At 41.1% G+C, this 23,392-nt stretch overlaps 1 protein-coding gene across 1 annotated transcript; it reads left to right on the top strand.

The window, feature by feature from the left end:
* The first annotated feature begins 165 nt into the window (after positions 1-165).
* On the top strand, positions 166-11,732 carry stc2a (stanniocalcin 2a). Its single transcript, XM_036575603.1, has 4 exons — positions 166-301; positions 5,593-5,735; positions 7,507-7,718; positions 9,377-11,732. Exons 1-4 carry the CDS (start codon positions 166-168, stop codon positions 9,723-9,725), a joined length of 840 nt encoding a protein of 279 aa, XP_036431496.1. The 3' UTR covers positions 9,726-11,732.
* Positions 11,733-23,392: the final 11,660 nt, after the last annotated feature.

Genomic DNA, 23,392 nt, shown 5'->3' with positions numbered 1-23,392 from the left:
ACGCTCACTAAACTCCCGCGTCCGTCCGGCAACACAGCGTACCTCTCGGTCTCTCTCTCTCCCCTTCTCTCTCTCTCTCTCTCCCTCTCTCTCTCTACCTCTGACTCTCTCCCTCCTTCTCTCTCTCTCTCCCCTCTCTCTCTCTGTCTTCGGGCTTTTGCAGCAATGCTGATCGCGGTGCTGCTGCTCGTGCTCTCCGTGTCGGCGCGAGCGCACGGAGGAGCGGATACTGCTGACGCGCACGAGGGTCACGCGGAGAAAGCGGCGAGCCAGAAAGGACGGCTGTCCCTGCAGAACACAGGTAAGGCAAAGAGAAACAAAAAAGCAGCAGCAGCAGCGCGAGCGCGGGGACGCGGACGTGAGGGAAAGCAGGGGCGCCTCTCGCCCCTATTAGCACCCGCTGGACTCCCTCACACATGCACGCGCGCACGCACGCAAAACGCACACACACCAGGCTGAAGTTGGCTTCCCATTCGAATTCGCCCGTTCCACCTTAAAAGGTGCAGCAGTTACATACTGGCGCCTGCACCGTTTAAGGTGGATCGGGAGAATTCTCACGAGAAGCTGGCGAATAAGCAGCTGACTTCAGCTTCGTCACACAAACACGGGGAGCCCTCCGCGTACATGCACGTGCTTCCCGGAAGACTCGGTAAATCGTCTTTATTTACGTGCGCTGCTACGAAAACGGCGAGAGAGAGAGAGGGGAAGAGGGGGAGAGAGAGATGCACCTTCCTTCGTAGCTCGCAACATGCATCACATCGCGTTGCGTTGCACTGCATCGCATGCGACTGCGTTTTTCCGTTTCTGAAGGAAAGCGATCTGTCGTGAATGCACGCGCGCGCGCGGCCAAACGGAGACTGCAACTCAATCTCTTCGTAAACTATTAATAGCGCGGCACAAGGTAGGCAAAGATAGGTAATGCATACGGTGGCGTTTCTTTTAGGTGTATGTGTGGTGCTGGTGGGCTTTTTTGGGGGGGGTGGTATGTGTACGTTGTTTTCTGATGCACGTCGTCGCCACCTGTACAGATGTCATACCAGTGCAAGAAAATGCGAAGACCCAGGCAGCTTGTTCACGTGAAATAAAGCTGAGCATTCAGGCTTTTAGGGTAACTGGGCTTCTGCAGGCGAACTAATCAACTGGTGCAAACTTGCTGCAGCAGGAAGGAAAAGCCTGAGTGATGCAATGACCTCTCCCATTGCATACACATTTTTTTTTTAAAGTGGATCAGTGCTAAAGCCTCTGCCCCTGGGCCAGCCACTTGGCCACTCACTTCTTGCATGCCTTTTAGAGAGTAAAAGAAAGCTGGGGAATCAAGTGAGACATGCCCAGGGATTTCATTAAACGTAAGCTTCACCTTGGCTGAAGCTCCATCTTGAGTTGGCCCAGAGCTTCACTTGGCTCTAAGCAGTGGTTGAATAGTGAAAAAAAAACGAGGAAAAAAATACTCTAATACTACATCTCACACTGTGATTAGATTAGCCAGTTTATTCATACAGCCTTGGCTGTCACTTCGTATAACATATACTGTGATTAGACTTCTCATTGGTTCACATAGAGCCTGATTGTAACTTGGTTTAATTCATTCTGTGATTAGATTGTGTATTTGTTTGTATAGACTTGTTTGTAACCCGTTTTACTTATACTGTGATTAGACAGCTTATTTGTTCATACAGTCCTTATTGTGACTTGGGTTAATTTATACTGTGAATGGACTGACTATTTGCTCATATAGGCCCAGTTGTAACTTGTTTGTTTAATTTATACTGTGATTGGACAGAATATCTGTTCATATAGGCCCAATTGTACCTTGTTTTATTTATACTGTGACTAGATGGCCTATCTGTTCAAATAGCCCTGACTGTAACTTGTTTAATTTACACTGTGATTGGACAGTCTATTTGTTGATATAGTAATGACCTGGGTCAATTTATACTGTGATTGGACAGCCTATCTATTCATATAGACCTAATTGTAACTTGTTTCATTTATACTGTGAATAGATGGCCTATTTGTTCAAATAGCCCTGATTGTAACTTGTTTAATTTATATTGTGATTGGACAGCATACTTGTTCTTATAGGCCCAATTGGACAGTCTATTTGTTCATATAGTGTTAATTGTGACCTGGGTCAATTTATACTGTGATTGGACAGCCTATCTGTTCATATAGACCTAATTGTAACTTGTTTGCTCAATTTGTACTGTGGTTAGACTGCCCATTTGTTCATATAGCCCTGATTGTAACTTGATCTCATTTAAACTGTGATTAGACAGCCTATTTGTTCTTATAGCCCTGATTCTAATTTGGTTTAGTTTATGCTGTGATTAGATTGTCCATTAGACAGTTTATATAGATCCAGATGGTAACTTGCTGGTTTGACCCAGAGAGCTCCTGTGATGTATCTGAAGCAACATAAATCCCAAATATAAATGTCTGTAATTGACATCTCAGGGTATATCACATATCGATTTACCATGTCAGGGTATATATCACACTAATCCAAAGGAGATGGAAAGAGAGGCAGTTTTCCAAGGCGAATGATTTTTTGGGCATCCCCTTGCATCCCCCCCTCAAATCAAGCCCTGGCTGTAAACTTGTGCAGGGGCTCAGAGGCTGCAGCATGGCTTGTATACGCACTAGAGGGACTGATCCGAAGCAGATTTGCATGCTGGAGTCCCTCAGCCGGTCACAGCGCTGTGTAATTCAATGCACGCTGCGGCCAGCTCGTACGATCCAAGCACATTCCCGCACAAATGCCAACACAAGCAGTGCAGACAGCGGCTCACTTTTCCTGCGCGCTCCAAAAGTTCAGCTCAGTGCCCCCACCCCCCTCACAGAGGGTCCTTCTGTTGACAGCAACCATTGCTTCAGTCAAACTAATAACCTGCTGTTTGCTTTGACTCTGCATGCAAGCGGCCAGTCTGCGTTATCTTGGTGGACGACCCAGGTTAGCCGTCTTTGGTCAACTTACGTAGCTGGAGACTTCCAGCCTAAAAAGACTGCTGTCTTATCTTCCTCATGCAGTCAAGAATGGCTTTTTTCCCAAGCTGGTGACATTATTATTATTATTATTATTATTATTGTGAATGTGACTGAACAGAAGTGTCTTGTCATGCACAGTTGATTAATTTTGACATCGTTTTTAAAAGGTGATTTTACATTGACCCACTTTAAGCCATGTGTATAATTACAAATGTTTTCATGATGTTTCTCAGGACGAGGCATTCCCCTGCCTGATATGCTTAAACAGGACGTCGGTAATACTGGAATGTAGCTGAAAGTTCCTGCAAAACTCTTATGGTTTAAAGTGACTTGGACTTGTAATGATGCATTGTTAATGTGTTTGTAACATGTTATATCTAATAGTATGTAATAATAATGTCATGAAACCACTTTTTATTTTCCATTAATCACATTCAAACCTATTTGATACCCATGTTTCTTCTTCAAAAACTACTACGCTTTATACTGGAGCTATTATTAACTGAAGCATGTCACTTAACATGATCATCTAATAGTAGGCTATCATAGTTAAACTACTCTTCCACCCCACGGAAAAAATATACAGTTAACATCATCACATCACATCACACAATGTGAGTGAGTGCTATTTCAGGATAGATTTGTTACAGGATTGGGTTAATTGTTTTTTACCCTCAAATTTCCTGTCAAGCATTTTCTCCTGATATCAGCCCAATGTCTATCGACACTCATATGCCTTCTCTAATATGTAATAATTAGAGGTATAAAAAAATAAAAAAATTCAATTTTATCTGTTACAGTTCCATACATTTTTTGATCCAGCAAAAATAGGAGTGGATAAAAATGCAAAACATTTCCAGTTTCAGATTTAGCATTATAAAAGTACAATTATAAAAGTACAATATTTGGAAAAAAAGCTGTGCTTTTTAACACATCTATTATACAATAATGATAAAATTAAATCTTAATAGATAAAATGAACATTTTGCTAATTTGTCATAAAAATAATTATGATTAACAGTCGAGTCTCTTCTTGTTCATTGTATGTACTTATATTGCTCCCCAGGCGCCGTGGATAGGGCTGCCCACCGCTCTGGGCAAGTGTGCTCACTGCCCCCTAGCGTGTGTGTTCACTAGTGTGTATGTATGTGGATGTTTCACTGCATGGATGGGTTAAATGCGGAGGTCTAATTCCTCTGTGTGCAAAACACAGTAGGCTAATGGTTCTGAAGTATTAAAGCATAAGCCTAAAGCCTGCTGATTAGCCTTCTTGCTTCCTTACTGTCTTTACTCAGTAGCTAATACAGATTGTACTGTCGGAAACACAAACACGCACAAAAATATCTGCAGTTACACACAATAATGTGTAGCGTCCAACAAAGTATACATTTTCTGTGAGAGTGAAAATATAAGGCAAAAACGGGCTAGCATACATGCTAAAGATATTAGAATTAGCTACATAGCTAACAAATAAACAGAAATGACTCAGCGCTGCCCTCCAAACACGTTAGACCGAAAAGTTAACTTTTTTGTCCCAGTGTTTCTTTATGAATGTATTTCCTGCCGTAATATATATATATTTTTATTTGCCTCAATTCCAAGACACTCAATTCACACTCCTGCTGTAGCATAATGCGACTGTGGAAACTGCAGTCAGCTTAAATTACTGTTATCAAATACCTGCAGTTAGGCAGTTATGTAATAATTTTGACAGGCTTAGCTGATACAGTTTGACACAACACAATTGTACTGTTACATTCAAAGTAATAATGTGTTGTTAATGGCATCAGTCAGTACTGAGCTTGAAGGCACGACACAAATAATTTTGCCATGTTTATCTTTCATGCTTTAACTCCTACATGCAAGCATTGCCCTGTGTATCTCTATGCATCTGCTAAATGAATCGCACCACCAGTATTAGAGTTCTTTATGGAATTTAATGGTGACCTGGGGCTTGATTTCACATTTACTGGAGAGGCAACTGCATTGCACCACCAGCCTGTGTCCGGAATTGCAGTTTAGAATGTGTTGCAGAATGACCCTCACTTTCATGCTTTCCTGGCCAACCCATCTGTCCGCCGACTTCCGGTGTCCTTGTGTATTTTCTGCAGTTGTGCAGTCCTTATTAATCCCCACAGTGAGATAAAGGCAATCTCATCCTGTCCTATATACAGTTAACCTTGCCTTTCCACAGCTTGGACGGCCGCTGCCAAATGCCTCCCAGTTTGATGGACTTTAATAGCATACCTTAATTACCTCAGAGCTCTCTCTATGCTAAATTTGTCCTCTAAATACAGTTCTTACATTTTCAGGGGAGAAACGAAGCCCAAAATAGGTCCTAAGCCAGCGTCTTCCAAGCGAGCAAGCATGTGAGGTGAAAGGTTGTGTCATTATCCTCACGTGCTGTTTGGCTTTATGTCTCGCTAAATTCAGCAAGCCCTGCAAGTAGTAATCGGATATAAAAAAGGCGTTGGAGTACTTTGTTTCACTAAATTTGCCTTCAGGCATATTTAGGTTATAAGCTTGGTGGAAGATCTTAAGTACAGTGTTATTCTATGCTTATTCTGAAGTGACAATGTATTTTGTTTCTTTCTCTTTTTTTCTCAGCCGAGATCCAGCACTGCCTGGTGAACGCTGGTGACGTGGGCTGCGGCGTGTTTGAGTGTTTCGAGAACAACTCGTGCGAAATCCGCGGACTGCAGGAGATCTGCATGACCTTCTTGCACAACGCCGGCAAGTTCGACTCCCAGGTACAGTACAGTAGGTGTTGTGCTACAATTTGCCTCTCTCTGCGCCTCCTCTGCTCCGCTGCTCTCCCACGGAGGTCGTGTCCCTCCATGGCAGGCAGAGAATGACCCCGTGGCCGGCCAAAGCCAGCTGGCACTGCCTCAGGCCCGGCTAATGTTTCACGAGGTGCAGGTGGATTCAGAGCGGAGAGTTTGCAGTCTGACACGCAGTCTCAAGATGCTGTTAGCTCTGCGTCATCGTGGCCCATAACCCTTACGTTAAAACATAAATGAGCACGTACTTGCATTGCAGCAATTGCACTGGTTCATGTCAGGCCAGCAGATGCACGGGGCCCTCTGCTCAAACTGCAGGCTTGTTATACAGTTATTAAAGGGCACATATCATGCAAAACTGTATTTTCCTTGTTTTTGTGAAAGAAAAGAGTTTGACGTAGTATGTAAATGCTTCAAATGTTTCAAAATGTACCATTCATTCATCAATCCATACATTCCAAAATTGGAAACTAAGCTGCAAAAATACCCTGTTTTGAATTCATTATTTTTTTAGGATGTCATGAAAATCAACACATTTACTTACACTTATTCAGCCTACAGCAGTTTTGTCCTTGTTGAAGTTATAAGGAGTGTTTCATCCTGGAGTGCTTTTTGTATGAGGCACAATACAGGGCACTCAGTCAGAACAGAGATCATTTACATATATCAGTCTTAAAGGCACAGTAGCTGTAAGAAAGAATAGGACATGGACTCTTTAATATTGTATTAAAGTAAAAGGATTGTTATTTAGTAACTACTAGGATACTAATTATTAAGTTATGCAGTAATGAGTGCAGAACTGAAACATGGGACATATATAGGCCCTTGCAATTTTACTTTATTTAAGTAACACTCTGTAAATATTTGCAAAGGAAACGTGAGCAAACTTTAAAAAGGTCCTTCACGTTGGCATATTACCTATTCTTTAAGGAACCATCCACTAAAAGGTTTTGTAGGGGACCGAAATTGGTTCTTCTGTGATATTGCTTCATAAAACACATTTGGTACCTTTATTGTTAAGGATGAAGGCTGAAGGCCCCCTGTTTAAGTATCCTGTGTGTATTGCAATTCTGTTAGAGCCCAACCTATATATTTGTCAGATACAATATGAGTGATTTGCAGTAATATTGGTATCAGCTAAATATATCACAGATATTGTGCCCATAATTCCCACTTTGATTAGTTGCTGCACTGCTGGGATTCGAACTCACAGTCACCCATTGGAAGGACAAATATATTGTTAAAGATTGTGAAGTTCTGTCGTCTAAGTTTAAAAAGTGTGAAAATTGAAAACTGACAATCATATCAGTCGGTAAAACACTGTTTAACTAGAACTGTTGGAGTATAAAATTAAATATAAAATATATATAACTGCTGTTGTAACAAAACCTCTAATCTCCAAAACGGTACCTTTACAGAAGGAAGGAAAAAACATTCAGTTGTACTTTTTCCAAGTAATTTTTGACCATTTCTGTTTGTCCGTTAATCATGAAATTTTAAGATAATATAAAGGGTAACTGGAGTTTTCAAATTATGCAAAAAAGTAAAAATGCAAAAATTGAGATACAATGTTTTTGCGTATAAATAATACGTTTTTAATACGTTTTTGTATAAATAATATTGGCCAATGTTTTGCCCCCCAAAACTGGTACTGGTGTCTGCCACAAAGTTTTCATGTTAGTTTGGGCCCTAATTGCGATGATGGCAGGTCTGACTATAGTGGAATCTTGTGTGTTCACAGGGCAAGTCCTTCATCAAAGATGCACTGAAATGCATGGCCCACGGCCTGAGGCACAAATTCAGCTGCATCAGTCGAAAATGCCTGGCCATAAAGGACATGGTGTTCCAGCTGCAGCGCGAGTGTTACATGAAACACAACTTGTGTTCGGCGGCTAAGGACAACGTTAATGTCATCGTGGAGATGATCCACTTCCAGGACTTATTCCCTAAAGGGTGAGTGCGACTCCACACGCAGCTACAGGCCACATTTTCATGCGCCTCCCTGCACGTTCTTCTTTTTTTACACAGAGCGCCATTTATCGAACCTCTCATGGACCTTTGGTGCAAACAAATAAACAAGCTGTGCTCTGCTATTACTGCATTATGTGCCTTTAAATTTGTTTATACAAGACAATGGCAGCCACTGAGAGCACATGCTTACTGTACAGTATATTTGGGTGGATTATTTGCCAATTAGCTAATGGGTACTTTTCCACCCGAAAAATACGTCTGCGGCTAAATAAACCCCCGCAAAAAGCATAATGTTAATATTTTGGTGCATTTGTTTTTCTGCCTCATGTTTGCATATGGAATTGAATAATGGCCTAAGTGAGGGAACCATTAGGGCCCAGTCGTTAAATGGTTCTTTGTACAGTCTCATGAAAAGGTCCATGCTGTCACTGGTGGGGTGACATAACGTTCCACTGCAGTGGCCCCTGGTGCTGTCGTCCTTTTGCTGGAGCACTGAGCTGCAGTGTAGCCCAGCTAGAACTCCAGCCTGCAGGACAGCAGGCAGCAGAAGTAGGATCTTTCATGGCTGGCGGAGTGAGGCAGCAGGGAGTAGTGCCTGAGGCTGCGGGCCTCTTGCTGAGAGCGTGAAAGTAGAACAGCAGCCGAACAGCAGGGTTCCTCTCCACCACGGCCCACTTTAGCTATATTCAGATTACGAACCTTGTTGCTCAATTCTGATTTTTTGCTCAGCTCCAATCTTCCTGCCTTGACCGTTCACGCTTGTGTTCGTAATTGACCCATATCGGTTACCTGTGCTCTAAAAGGATGCATTTTATCATCAAATTGGCCGCTGCGGACACACTGCCCGCAGTAGATGATGATATATATCCAGCCTAGAGCCATATATAGAAGTGGTTCAGATCACACTCAAAAAGATCAGATTTTTGTGTTCACGCAGCCCTGAAAAAACAGATCTATGTCACGTTTAGGGAAAAAAATGGGATTTATGCCACTTCAACCCTGTAATATGAACATAGTCTTCTGCGCTGTTTAAGCTGAATTAGTCTCACATGGGGAGATCTGTAATTTAAGTGATTCCTGACCAGGGCTGGGTTTCCCAAAGGCATGTTAGCGCAAAGATGATTTGTAAATACTAGGGCGAGCCTCACACTGAACACTATTAAGATGATCTTAGTACCAGTATGTTTTTGAGAATCTGGGCCCTGGTCAGTGATTTTAATTTAGTACAAATCTGCAAAGTGTATAGTTTTTAAGTCTGACAGATTAAATGACCGTTTGTAATTGGCTGAATTTGGAGCTCGCTTGGTAATATAATAAAAACACAAATATTTTGATATTCAGTTATTTATGTGAATTAATAGACTAATTGATTAATCAGCTTGAATGTGGCCTGTAAATGTGAAGAGCTGTAAAAATAAAATGTTTGGCGATGCCCTGACAAACAGAAGTACTGTTCATCAGGAGCTAAATCACCCCTTTGTGTCTTATTGTTATTGAGCTTAAAACTGACATAAACATCCAGACTATGACTTTTGAATTTGGGGAAATCGGCCAGTCAAGTCTCTTACAATTTAATGTGTGTTTTAATGTGCCTCATGCTCCACTGACAATAGCTGTCTCTCTTTTCCTTTGGCTTTTAGGCCATACGTGGAGTTGGTGAACATCCTGCTGGGCTGTGGAGAAGAAGTGAAGGAGGCCATTGGGCGAAGCGTGCGCGCGCAGTGTGAGCAGCATTGGGGTGCACTCTGCGACACTCTAAGCTTCTGCTCCTCTGCGCCCCCCTCAGGCAGTCCCGAGCGCCGCCCGGCCAACCCCTCGCACCCCGAACAGGATCACCCGAGAGGCTCGCGGCAAGGCGATAAAGAGAAGCCCGCAAAAGGGGGCTCCGGAGCGCACCCCAGGGGCCGCGGCCAAGGCTCCCGGCGGGCTAGTCTGGACGCCGCCATGGCTGAGCAGGAGGACCCTGAGACCACTGACATCCGGAGGTGAAGGGACAGGAAACTACAGTACTGCCTGTGATATCATCACCCCAGTCACCCCCAGCACAGACTGAGCAACAAAAAAAAAGGGCACACTGACAAAAACAGTGCTTTGAATTTGCTTGCTTCAAATGCATATGCCAGTTTCACAAGAATAAAGTATGGAAGCCCCTGAACAAACATACTTTTTTACACCATGTAAAAAATACCAGCTGCCTTTTGTACTGTGTGCACATTTCATGATCAGAGGACCAATCGAAAAGGTCCAAAACTAGTTGGAATAGCATTTAATTACAGTATCGAGCATTAAAGTTAAGTGCTGTTAAGTTACGTACGTTATTGTCTTTCAGTTTACTTTCTTCTGGCAGTGTTTGCGTTTATGTAATATATTTTATTCATGTGAGGCTGGCCAATATTTGCATCAAGTAACCTCAACGTGCTGTGCTTTTTCAGTACAGTCCTCACCCAGTGAAGCTCTCCTCCTCTCCTTTCTCCTCTACCAGTCATTCCAGCACTACCAGACTGTACATTTTTTGCAGGGTATTTGTGATGTAGCTCATTTTGATACTGCGGATTTCATAGGATGGATAGTTCTTTCGTTGTCCTCACAGCAGTGGTTATGGTTCAGCTCTAACATAGCGTTTCTACTTCTCAGATCATACCCTCTGTAAGATTTGATCTCTTGTTATTTATTTTATTCTTTATGCAATGTTTGAATATAAAAATGTACATATAAATCCATGTATATCTATATTTATATAAACATGTATAAATATAGTCCTCGTATGCAGTACGGATATACTATATGTAATATAGTATATATACTAAATATAGAATGCTTGTTGTATCAGTCACATTATTGCACCTACTACAATCGAACTGTAGATATGTAACATATATTTTTTTTTGTTGGTTTCAAAGTTGGAAATGTGTGTATTGTAATTTTAAATACTTGTTGATTAAATATAAACTGTACAGTAAAGTCCAGGTCTGGCACATAACACGGGCAAGAGATTATTAATACAAGTCAAGCTGATAGCCTTACAGCATGTCTACCATTTTACTCTCCAAGGGCATCCAAATTCATATTATAAACTGTAATGCACCTCATTTAGACTTTGTACAGATGTATTTATACTCACACACCTAACTGCAGTTAACATGAGGCAATCAGAGTCACTCTTCAATCCCAGAATGATGAAGTATGTATGATTATATCGCTAATGTATCACTTATGCACAGCTTGGGACTTAACCCCAAACACATTAGTCTGACACAGGAACGCAGCAGCTCGCAGAGTGTGTCATGGAAAGCAGGGCTGCCTGCGTTTGGGCCAACTCTTCAGACGGCCGCGCCAGTTCCAAGTTAAAAAATAGCAGTTCTCTCTCTCTCTTTAAGCCGCTGAAAAGAGGCAGCGGTTGGAGCCATAGTAAACTGGCCTTAGAGCCAGAAACTGGGTTAAGTCGACACAAGAAGCAAAAGCTATTACTGATACTACTGTGGAGAACATGCCACAGCGGCCTTGACTAGAAAAGGGGTTTATTAAGAATTTTAGAGGTACAAATAGAGCAGTTTAGAGGGAAAAAAAAAAGTTGTACCTCATCAACAGCATGACTTAAGCCTTTCAGTTTGCCATTGCGGTGAGACATACGGAAGAAAAATGAGAAGCTTTTAGTATCTCTTTTCCAGACACATCTACACATTGACTGAATTACATTGCCATGAAACCGTCTCCATTTACAAGTCTCTTCTGTTTGGCTCTGCAGTTTTTGTCCAGAAACTAGCCTTTAGAGGCTAGTGACATTTCACCTACTAAGTGGCCACTACTTCTGGGTCAGTGTAAATGAATTGCTGGAGACTGTTCTCCTTGATTTTCTTACCCTACATGAAATTTGATGTGCTAATATGCTGTGAGGGTTCCACTAACATAGTCATACTGGTCACATACTAAACAACAACAGTATATTCTTTTAAAAGAAGTGTGAAATATTGTCACCTATTAAATATCCTCCTACCACGTGTTTGAGAGTGTATTTTTCTGTGTTTACCAAGCAAGGCACAGTCCACATGTTATCCACCCGCCACACACGCCACAGGGTCTTGATTTACACAGCAGAGGTGATTATTCCGCACCAGAGAGTATACAGACATTAATCATGCCACGGTGGGGTCCAAGCAGCCGCGGATTCTAAGAATCTGTTCTCCCTAACAGGAAAAAGAGCGAGTCTTAATGTTGCTCAGAAACAGCAGGAGCCAGCAGGCGATGATCTGAAGAGCTTTCCTCTAAACTGGCGCATAAAGCTGTCAGGGTGTGTGTGGCATGGCCTTGGCGCCAGGCTCTGCTGTGGCAGCTGCAGAAGCAGCAGAAGCAGACTGCTGTAGAAGTTCTCCAGACTCACAAGCCAGACTTCTGACTATCACCAGAAAGTGTGGTGGGTTTCGTGGCTCAACGTGGCCATGAATCGCCTACTTTGACAGGAAGGGGCTGTTTAACTAACATACAGAAAGCCAAGCACAAACTTTTGAGTGATAAGTAGGGGCAGTCAGTTTGGGGGGCAGCCTTCTTCCTATTCATTCCATTATGCTAAAAACGTTACTGCAAAACGCTAGAGGGCGCTAGAGGGCAATTAACACTCAGCAGCAGTAATGCTAGTATCCTACTGCCCAAAATCTATTTGCTGTAGATAAATGGGGGGTTTTATAGCATTTTTAGCTATTAACTCCTTTCAACCCCTTTCATTGAAGGCTGCAAAATGCCAGAATTGGGCTAAATATGTATCCCACAGGTTAATACACTGATGCTGTCCTCACACGTCATGCAGAACGGGCACAAGAATGTTCGCACATACATATCCCTCAATAATATATTCGCTAACTTCTAGCCTTAACAACTGCTTGCATATGTTTGGCAAATTCAGAAAGATGTAACGTAGATCTGTATTCAAGCAAAAGCATGAACCGTAAGCGTGCGCTTTGAGACAGGTGCCGAGTGTCCTCAAGAAAAAGAACCAAATGTCTAAAAATATTAATTAATAAATATGTTTTTAGTCATCTCATAGCAACTTGCTCTCATTTTTTGGAAAGTAAAAGAATGTATTATATAAAAAAAACAATAAAAAATCACCAGTATCTTTCAATTTGTGCCACTTGTGACAAATGACCAATTTACACAGAAACTCCACAGATCCCTGTTCATTTTGGACACTCCTAAGAGCGCCCTCTAGAAATTCTCTGGTGACTGTCCAAATGATACCACAACAATAACACTACTTGACTGCCGACAAACACTATATAAGTAAGTTGTACACACACACACACACACACACACACACACACACACACACATATATATATATATATATATATATATATATATGCACTATATTGCCAAAAGTATTCGCTCGTCTGCCGTCACACGCATATGAAATTGAGTGACATCCCATTCTTAATCCATAGGGTTTAATATGATGTCGACCCACCCTTTGCAGCTACAACAGCTTCAACTCTTCTGGGAAGGCTTTCCACAAGGTTTAGGAGTGTGTTTATAGGAATTTTTGACCATTCTTCCAGAAGTGCATTTGTGAGGTTAGAAACGTTGGACGAGAAGGCCTGGCTCTCAGTCTCCACTCTAATTCATCCCAAAGGTGTTCTATCAGGTTGAGGTCAGGACTCTGTGCAGGCCAGTCAAGTTCTTCCACACCAAACTCGCTCATCCATGTCTTTATGGACCTTGCTTTGTGCACTGGTGCGCAGTCATGTTGGAACAGGAAGGGGCCGTCCACAAACTGTTCCCACAAAGTTGGGAGCATGAAATTGTCCATTATCTCTTGGTCTGCTGAAGCATTAAGAGTTCCTTTCACTGGAACTAAGGGGCCGAGCCCAACTCCTGAAAAACAGCCCCACACCATAATCCCCCCTCCACCAAACTTTAGACTAGGCACAATGCAGTCAGAAAAGTACCGTTCTCCTGGCAACCGCCAAACCCAGACTCGTCCATCAGATTGCCAGACGGAGAAGCGTGATTCGTGACTCCAGAGAACACGTCTCCACTGCTCTAGAGTCCAGTGGCGGCGCTTTACACCACTGCATTCGACGCTTTGCATTGTGCTTGGTGATGTAAGGCTTGGATGCAGCTGCTCAGCCATGGAAACCCATTCCATGAAGCTCTCTACGCTGTTCTTGAGCTAATCTGAAGGCCACATGAAGTTTAGAGGTCTGTAGTGATTGACTCTACAGAGAGTTGGCGACCTCTGCGCAATATGCGCCTCAAGATGCTGACCCCGCTCTGTCATTTTACGTGGCCTACCACTTCGTAGCTGAGTTGCTGTCGTTCCCAATCACTTCCACTTTGTTATAATACCACTGACAGTTGACTGTGGAATATTTAGTAGCGAGGAAATTTCACGACTGGACTTGTTGCACAGGTGGCATCCTATCATGGTACCATGCTGGAATTCACTGAATTCAATTATCCTGAAAGCAACCCATTCTTTCACAAATGTGTGTAGAAGCAGTCTGCCTGCTTGGGTACTTGGTTTTATACACCTGTGGCCATGGAAGTGACTGGAATACCTGAATTCAATTATTTGGATGGATGAGTGAATACTTTTGGCAATATAGTGTATATATACAACCGCAAATTAATAGTGTCTTCCTAGGTTGATCAGACACTAGAGGGTGCTCACAAGAGAGATTTTGCGTGAAATTGTGCAAAACAGTGTATTTTTAAAATATTTTTATTTGCTTTTACAGACAACTTTACAGACACATTTTCTCAACACTGAACAGCATAAAAACGTGCCCACGTTTCAGTTTCAGTTATAGGATTTTAGAATAGCGCTGCATGTGACGTCAGTAAGCGTGGACCACTTTACTCAGGCAATGAGCAGACTAGCTTACCAGGCAATTAAAACTCAGCAGCAGTAATGCTAGTTTCCTACTGCCCAGAAAGCCAAGCACAAACCTTTGTTTTTGCATGATAACTACTATTGTAGATAAGGTATCAATGATCTTTAGGTAATACATCCTTCTACCTTTGTAAAACTAAAGGAAGTTCCTGCATGACTAGCTAGTTTTTTTTCAGCGCTTTTAGCTATCCACTCCATTTCTCCATTTAACCCCATTCATTGAGGGCTCTCTCTCAAGCGTTCAAGGATTTTGCAGTCATGTTTTCAGCATAATAAGATGAATAAGAAGTGACCAAGCTTCCCTTAAACTGGCTCTGGCTACAGAGCAGGTGATTAGCTAGCATTTAGCTTGATAAGAAAAGGTTTGTTTCCCAGCTGGCTTAATAAAGAAATGGTGCACTGAAGTATGTACACACTGAACTGTGGATAGCTAATTACAGTGTAACAACCTATCCCAAAGTCCACCTTCACGGTTTGTGGCTTTGCTTTATTCCACACTTGTGACGTTAGCTACAGTGCGTAAACATTCATTAGAACTAAGCTCTTGTTAAGAGTTTGGCTATATATCCTGCCTAGCTTATAAGACTGTGAAAGCTGTGGCCATCTTAGCATACAATGTACATCATCTGTGGCTTAGACTAGAAGTCCTCAGGCCTGGGCAAGCAACGCTGGGAAAAGCACTCCCTCTCTCCCTCTCGCCGTAAACAAGCTCTCCTACGCTTTGGCCTGGGTGCTGCTGTCACAGGGCTGGAGATCTATAAACAGGCTTTACAAGGCCCCGGTGGGCATGGCTCCGCAGCGGGCCAGCTGCTCCTTCAGCCAGGGGTGCTGCACCTGAAATATGACAGCCCAGCACCGCAACAAAGTGGCCTTTCTGAATGCTGCTGAATTTACTGGGCTGGAGGTGTGGGCGATCTGGTCAGGCCAGTCAAAAGACGCACAGTCAGGCTTCCAGTAGGCCTGGGAGCCCTTTCTCTGCGGAGAGCGGAGAGGGTCAGGGTAAACACTCTTACGTCACATTACAGCCACACCACAGGCTTTTATTGCCACGACGTCATACTGAAGACTCTGTCCAGTTTCTTAGAAGAAGCTGTTGCTTAGCTGTACCTCTTATATCACACTATACCAACATGTCACAAGCTAGCACTGTAAAAGGCATGCAGCGTGAGTGAAGTCAAGCCTTTTCAGTGTTTCTAGACTTTTTCAGTGTCAAGGCATGATGTGATGTAGTGAATTAGAAAACTTCAAATACACTTAAAGGGGAATTCCACTGATTTTTCAAGCTTTCTGCTTAGTTCAATGGCCTGTCTGCAGCCATTTTATTTTCTATACAAAATGATCAGTAATCCTCCACGTGTCCCCTGAGTTTTTATGTGTAATGTTGATTATGGTAAAATAGCTGTAAATGTTAAATAATATGGACTATTTTTGCCTTACAGCACTGCGTATATCTCTCAACCATGAATGTATTTCAACTATCATGAAACAATGTGTCAGGTATCCAGTTCATGATCATTTCATGTAATAACTTTCTGTGAGAGAACTTTTAGAGACATTGATTCAGCAAGTTTCTCTATAACAGAGCATTTCACATCAAACCACTTTGAATGACACTGTTTACATCTGTACATCTCTGTTTACCATTTAAATATGCAGTCATTTTTGAAAAGTCTGTGAAAGTCTCCCTTTAAAATGAAGTGACTAATTTCCATGGACTATTGGCTTAAACAAAGCCCAGAGCAAATAGAACAAGAATAAGGTGGGATTAAAGGCATTGGAGACTAATTGCATGACTAAGTCACAAACTATTTGGGATTAACTATCTAGAAGGTTAGAGAGAAGACACAATGAAGAGAAAGGACATAGGGAATGCTACAATCACACAAACTTAGACTCCGTTCAAAATAGGCTACTACATGCTACATATACTGATTTTGCCCAAAAGAAGTGTGTAGTCTGTAGCATGGGACCAATATGAATTTCTTCAGTATGCCAGATACCCATGCACTGGACAAATATTCCAGCATATAGCCAGATCTTCATGATATACAGCATCCAGTCATTTCAGGAGACCATAACCATGGCTATAACCCTATAGTATGGTAAATGATGGTAATCGTTGCATACTGGATACTATATTGTACACTACTATGTGGAGCAGCGTGCCGTATACAGGGAATACTGGTGCAGTATGCAATATACATCACACAGTGTGCTATCTTGAATACAGCCAAAATCCTGTTTTGTAGGGTTAATGCAGTTCAGTTGTTCTGAGTTCTGTGTTTTGCCTGTGTATTTCTGTTTCAGCTCATCAGATCAGGCCTATTAGAACAAAGAAACACAAAAATATCCAAGGCCTCAGACATTGAGAACCACTAGTATAACTGATCATCTCTTAAAGTGCGGCCTTGCCTGAATAACAATGATGCATTACTGCCCCCTGGAGGACACTTGCAGCCAAAGCTGACAAGGCTGAAGGTGTTTTAAAATAGGTGAAAATTACTTTAGTCTGTTTAGTTTGGATATTTTCTATATGGACACGTTTGGTTGAAATTGTAACGATCCATTATATATTTCCAACCCAGGAAACTAACAAATGCCTGTATAGATATAAGTATATTACTAATGACTGTATTACTAATATGTTTAATATGGGGCAGGAAATGTGCTTTGATACACGTGATACATGTGGTAAAACATCCACACTTATAACCAAAGATCAGAAGTCAAAGGTTTCATGACCTACATTACAGGTGATGCTTATCTATTAATCTGTTCTGTCGGTTTATATAGAAGATTGAAAATAATAGTATAAATGGTACATTATGTGATATTAGAACAAAAAGCTAAAGATAAGTCACTGAGTGGCTGTAGTGCTGTATATTTGAAAGGGTTAAAGGTGTGATGCCACTCTGCAAACTCATGGAAAAGCCAGTATTCTGTAACCTGAGGAGGCAGAGTTTGGAGCCCTAATGTGCTTAGTTTACATTATCTCTGTTTATAACAGGAATTGGCTAAAAGACTAAATGTTTGTATACAATAAAGGCATATTTAAACAAAATGGTTTAAAAAAAAAACACAATCTGGCTTGAAGCTCAGCACTGCTGAACATAATGCAGTCTTTAGGCCTCAAATACAGAGGCTGCCATTATTTTGACTATTATTTGACTCCATGTGGAGACCAGACCCAGAGAGTCATTGTGCACCCTGTACTTTGTGAACAGCTCCAAATGCATCCAAGAGGAGGGGACACAAGTCCTTTAAAGCACATTTAGTCTGTTAATTTACTTCACAGTGTAATGCAGGGATGGACATCTTTCTTCTGTATGGATTGCTGTTTGCTTGTAGGACTATGTGTCCTTTAAATGGTCTATATTCAAGCACAGTGTGTACCAGTAGTTCTTCTGTCATACTTCTCTCATTTATATTCAGACACACTAATCGATTAATCATTGCTGTCCAGACAAATCGTTCTATCTCTATTTTTGTTGATTTTGTATTTTCTCACAAAATTTAAACATGCAAGTTGCTCTTTATAATATGATAATATTTAAGACTAAATGGGCCAGTAGAACTGGTTCAATATTACTTTTTTCCCTTACTTTCCATTCAAGTTTAAGAGGGCCTTGTGAAAAATGATAAAATACTGTGCCAAAACTTGCCAATGAAATAGCAGATGACAACAAATAGGATTTGTTTGATAAATCAGACAATGGCTATAAAAAAAAAACAGCTACATGCCTTTAAACACATGTTTAAAAGTTTAAAACAACCAGAGCCGTAGTAAACCTGCCTGGATGAGCACGCGTGCTTATTTTACGCCCCCAAACCCCAGTGAGAAAGATGGTTCAAGAGACAAGCATTTCTCCAAGGATCACTGTTGGAGATTTGCAGAAGGGGTCACCAAATCTACAGCTACATTTAGATGTCACCTCTATGTCAGCAAACTATAAGAAGTGCCAGAAGAAAACTTTTTCTTTCATCAACCACAAATGTAACTAGATGCTACTAGTACTTTTACTGTAATAAACAAATAGAGCTTTTTGGTAACAAACAGTCAAGGTGGGTTTGGCATAAATAAGAGGATGGCTATACAGAAAAGAATCCCATTCTCACTGTTAGGAATGGTAAAGGATCTGTGATGACCATCTAAATCTATGTGGGGAGCTGAAGAGGGGACCCTGGAGGAGGTGGAGACATTCTACATTGAGGAACTGGCAAAGATTCCTTGTTCTGTGTTCTGTAGCTTCATCAAGGATTACAGGAGAGTCGGATGATACATATATATATATATATATATATATATATATATATATATATATATATATATACCAATTATTTATATTTTCTCTTGTTCCTTAAAAACTATTTTGCAAACACGTTCTTTTATTGTTACAATAGAGGAACCCTTTTTGGTGCTGAACACTTTTCAAAAAGATTCTAAATAGAACCATATACAGCACATTCTTCATCAGTTTGAATAACGCTTTCACAATGCAAAGAACCCTTTAATCATGCAAGTTTTCATAGTTCTATATAGAACCATTTTCATTACCAAGAAACCCCTGAAGAACCATCATTTTTAAGTGTGTAGTTTTTCATAGCCATTTTGAAACCTTTAAAATATTTTTCTGCTACATTTTGACGTTTTGTCTGTTCCAAGTTGTCACATTCCTCACAACATGATACACATCATGTATCGTAAAAAGTACCATGACGTTATATTGTTGCAGTATTGCTCACTCTATAGCTCCAGCTCAGCCCATAAGATCTTAGTACACAATAACCAGCCCCTAAGTCACAGTGACAGGCCTCCAAGGATACAAGCAACTCACACAACCCAACAAAGAGCGGATGATGATTCTACGCTTCATTTTCTCACGCTGAGTTAAACCCTCCGTGGAGCATCGCAATAAAGGCGACTTGACAAGCAGAAAATAAGAAGTCTCTGACTCCAGAGATCATCCTTACGTCAAGCACGCCTTGCTGGCTGCGCAGCTCGCTGGGATATAAAAAGATACAGAAGAGGCTCCAGCGAGGGGAGACAAAAACCAAACACACGGGGAGATGATGGACAGTGCGCTGATGTTCCTCACATGCCCAGTCAAACACTGTAGAGTTCAGTGGGAGAGGAGGTGGAAGTGTGTTAGGTAATGTTTGACCCTCTATATACAGTATAGGAGTGAAACTCCAAACATTCTAGCATGTGAATGTCAGTTTCTATATGCTGGGCTGTCTTCTGCTCTCAGAACACATTCGGGCCTTGTGGGACACTCATATTGAGCATGTGAAGTGTGGCTACTGAGGGAAATCAGGCTTACATCAAGGCAAAGACAAAAGAGTAGAACATGATTTATCGAATGTTCTGTTTTATCAATATAAGATCCAGGTACCCCACAGAGGAAGGAGAATTCCACTATTTTTTGTAATTTGTGCTTAATTAAATGTTTAAGATGGAAACAAAGTAATTCAGAGAGGTCTGTAGGGAAACCTGGGTTGGAAAATGGGTGGAACTCCCCTTCAAGCTTGGACAATAATGTAAATTTTAAAGAAAAAGTTATTGCCTGCAGAATTATTGCAATAAACAATATCATCCAGATCCAGATCCAATATAATCCAGATTCAGTTAGGAAGTACCACACGTGAGCATTACAGAGCCTTACCACATAGCTTACATTTTCCCTTATTGTAGTACAATTACCATATTATTACCAACTGGGCTGGCTTCTATTATTACTTAATATAAATGCTAACTCTATTCTGCATGTCCAGTGATTCGTGACACCCTTCTTCTGGACAAATCTGCCCATTTTACTCTCTATTAGAGAGTAGATCTCATGAATTGGACATTCTTTCTTTCATTTGCATGTATAACATTCTTTCCAAAACTGTCATTATCTTTATAAAGTGGCATTCAAAGTATGTATGTGTGTAGTTAATGAGCTGGTGATGTTTGTATAATTTGTAATTAAGAGCTGTTTACAGTTTTAAACATAGTTTAAAAGAAAAAGGAAAATTGTTAAATAAAGGCAAAGCAAAAAAAAATGTGGCACATTAAAGAGCAAAAGAGTAACAATTTGCATAACATCGACGCTTACATATTTTTTGACTGTGGTTCTATTCCCTACCCAGAGAGCACACCATGATAAATAAGATAAATAAGAGCCCTTGGGCAAGACTCCTAATACTACACTCGCCTTTCTCTAACATGATTGACCCCCTAAATGGCCAGGGCCCGCCGGAAGGCCTTAAGTTTTATTACACACTTTTATAACCTAAGAATAGCTCAGCCAAGCCTTAGTATGCAATAAGCCTGGGATTTTAAGGGCTTAAACTGAGCATCTGCCAAATGTGTGAATGTAAATGCAATTCAATAATATCAACTAATGGCCCAAGGTTATCCACAGTCAAGTTTTTTTGTTTTTTTTTTCCCCAAATAAATGACAATTTATGACCTGCAGCAAGTTTTGGAGTGCTTTGAAGTGGATGATTCGTTTCAGTAGAGCTTGGGTAGATGCCTGGAGGCACTGGAGATTTATCAGCTCCAAAACTTGACTGTCTGATACCAACAGCTTTTTTGTTTGATTTACAAATTTCCTTTTCTCAGTGAGGCTTTTTGACAGCTACACATCCTTTCAGACCCATAGCATTCAGTTGTCTTCTCACAGTAGAAGGATGGCCAGAACACTTGTGGATTTGCACAGATCTGAAGCAGCTTGATTTTCTCTTCTCTCTCAAAGATAAAAGCTTTAAGTGCTGTTTATCTGATGGGAGCAGTTGTTGGTCTTCCAGATCTTGCACTGCAGTGCAAGGAGTCCCATTTTCTCTCCACTACACTGCACTTCTGTATTTCTAATGCACAGTACATGTGTTGTAATGTTCACCCTCAGCTATCTAATCAATTTTATTACATTATGTAAGACAACATGCAAACATACAGGAAAACACTACAAATCTATCTAGCTAGCTTCTAGTAGCAAATGCTTGAATGTTTATTCATTTGGTTATGTACTTAAAGCAACAATCATGTTATTTCTCATAACAGCATCATACTTTTTACCAGTAACACCAGGAACTGAACATCACAATACAGCAGTTACATACACCATTAAGACCACCATTAAGACCACAAAGATGGCAGTAACCATATACCTACTAATTATAACATAGTACAAACTAGTAACTGACCACAAAACACCATCATGATAAGAATAACAATGTAAAACTTCAAGACATGTATTATTCAGAAACACGCCCAAGAGTGTGCAGAGTACTGGTCACTTTCCCAGTATGCTTTGCAAATAACAGCTAATTATGGTAAAATCTAATATCTTAACTTCTTAGAGGAGAAGCTTGACCTGTTTCTCCCAGAATGCACCATTTGTACAGCAATCTGTTGTATTTAAGGAATACACTAGATTACTGCAGGAACTGTGCTGTAAATTTACATCAGTGTTTTACAGTGTAAAACTTTTAAAACTTTTCTGAACTTCAAAAAATGAATTATCTTGTATCTGATCTCCTCAGAAATACCTACTGAAAATGAACAGCTTGTACTTTTTTGATTGAAAATGAAATAAATGAAGGGTGGTTTCGGACTTTTGCACAGTACTGTGTACACCAATCAGCCAAAATATTAACAATTGACATTAAAACCACCTCCTTGTATCAACACTCATTCTTCATTTTATCAGCTCCACGTGTCATACAGTTGCATTTTGTAGTTCTACGAAGTTTAAACACCTCAGTGTCACTGCTGGACTGAGAATAGTCCACCAACCAAAAATATCCAGCCAACAGCGTCCTGTGGGCAGCGTCCTGTGACCACTGATGAAGGATTACATCTACAAGGTGGACCAACAAGGTAGGAGTATACAGAGTGGAGTGAAGAGTGAGTGGACACAGTGTGTAAAAACTCCAGCAGCACTGCTGTGTCTGATCCACTCATACCAGCACAACACACACTAACACACCAATATCACATCAGCGCTGAGAATGGTTCATCACCCAAATAATACCTGCTCTGTGGTGGTCCTGTGGGGGTCCTGACCTCTGAAGAATAGGATAAAAGAGAGTTAACAAAGTATTCAGAGCCACAGATACTCTATAGTGTAGAACTACAGAGTGCTCCTATATGATAAGTGGAGCTGATAAAATGGAAGAGTGTAGAAACAAGGAGGTGGTTTTAATGTAACAGCTGATCAGTGTGTACTCTCACATGGCCTTAACACATTAACGCTGATATTTTAGCTGGCTCTTGTAAGCCTTACATGCAATTCTGTGAAAAGTGAAGTATTGTCTGGGAAAACTAATGTTTAAAAAAATAAATAATAATACAATTACAGAGACAGAACAGATGACTGAATTATATATAATTGGACTATACACCGATGAGGCATACGAGTGGATCAGACACAGCAGTGCTGCTGGAGTTTTTAAACACTGTGTCCACTCACTGTCTACTCTATTAGACACTGCTACCTTGTTAGTCCACCTTGTAGATGTAAAGTCAGAGACGATAGCTACTCTGCTGCTGCATAGTTAGTGTTGGTCATCCTGTAGTCCTTCATCAGTGGTCACAGGACCCTGTTGGCTGGATATTTTTGGTTGGTGGACTATTCTCAGTCCAGCAGTGACACTGAGGTGTTTAAAAACTCCAGCAGCACTGCTGTGTCTGATCCACTCAGACCAGCCCAACACACACTAACGCACCACCGCCTCATCAGTGTTACTGCAGTGCGGAGAATGATCCACCACCCAAATAGTACCT

The sequence above is a fragment of the Colossoma macropomum genome, unplaced genomic scaffold, assembly GCF_904425465.1.
Source record: "Colossoma macropomum unplaced genomic scaffold, Colossoma_macropomum, whole genome shotgun sequence".
NCBI classification, from domain to species: Eukaryota; Metazoa; Chordata; class Actinopteri; order Characiformes; family Serrasalmidae; genus Colossoma; species Colossoma macropomum.
This window is presented reverse-complemented; position numbering and strand designations above follow the sequence as displayed.

Bases quoted from the DNA above. Each gene is read 5' to 3' on its own strand.
- stc2a (XM_036575603.1), top strand. From the start codon at position 166: ATGCTGATCGCGGTGCTGCTGCTCGTGCTCTCCGTGTCGGCGCGAGCG. The intron at 302-5,592 runs GTAAGGCAAAGA...TTTTTTTCTCAG, and splicing joins GCTGTCCCTGCAGAACACAG to CCGAGATCCAGCACTGCCTG. The intron at 7,719-9,376 runs GTGAGTGCGACT...TTTGGCTTTTAG, and splicing joins CAGGACTTATTCCCTAAAGG to GCCATACGTGGAGTTGGTGA.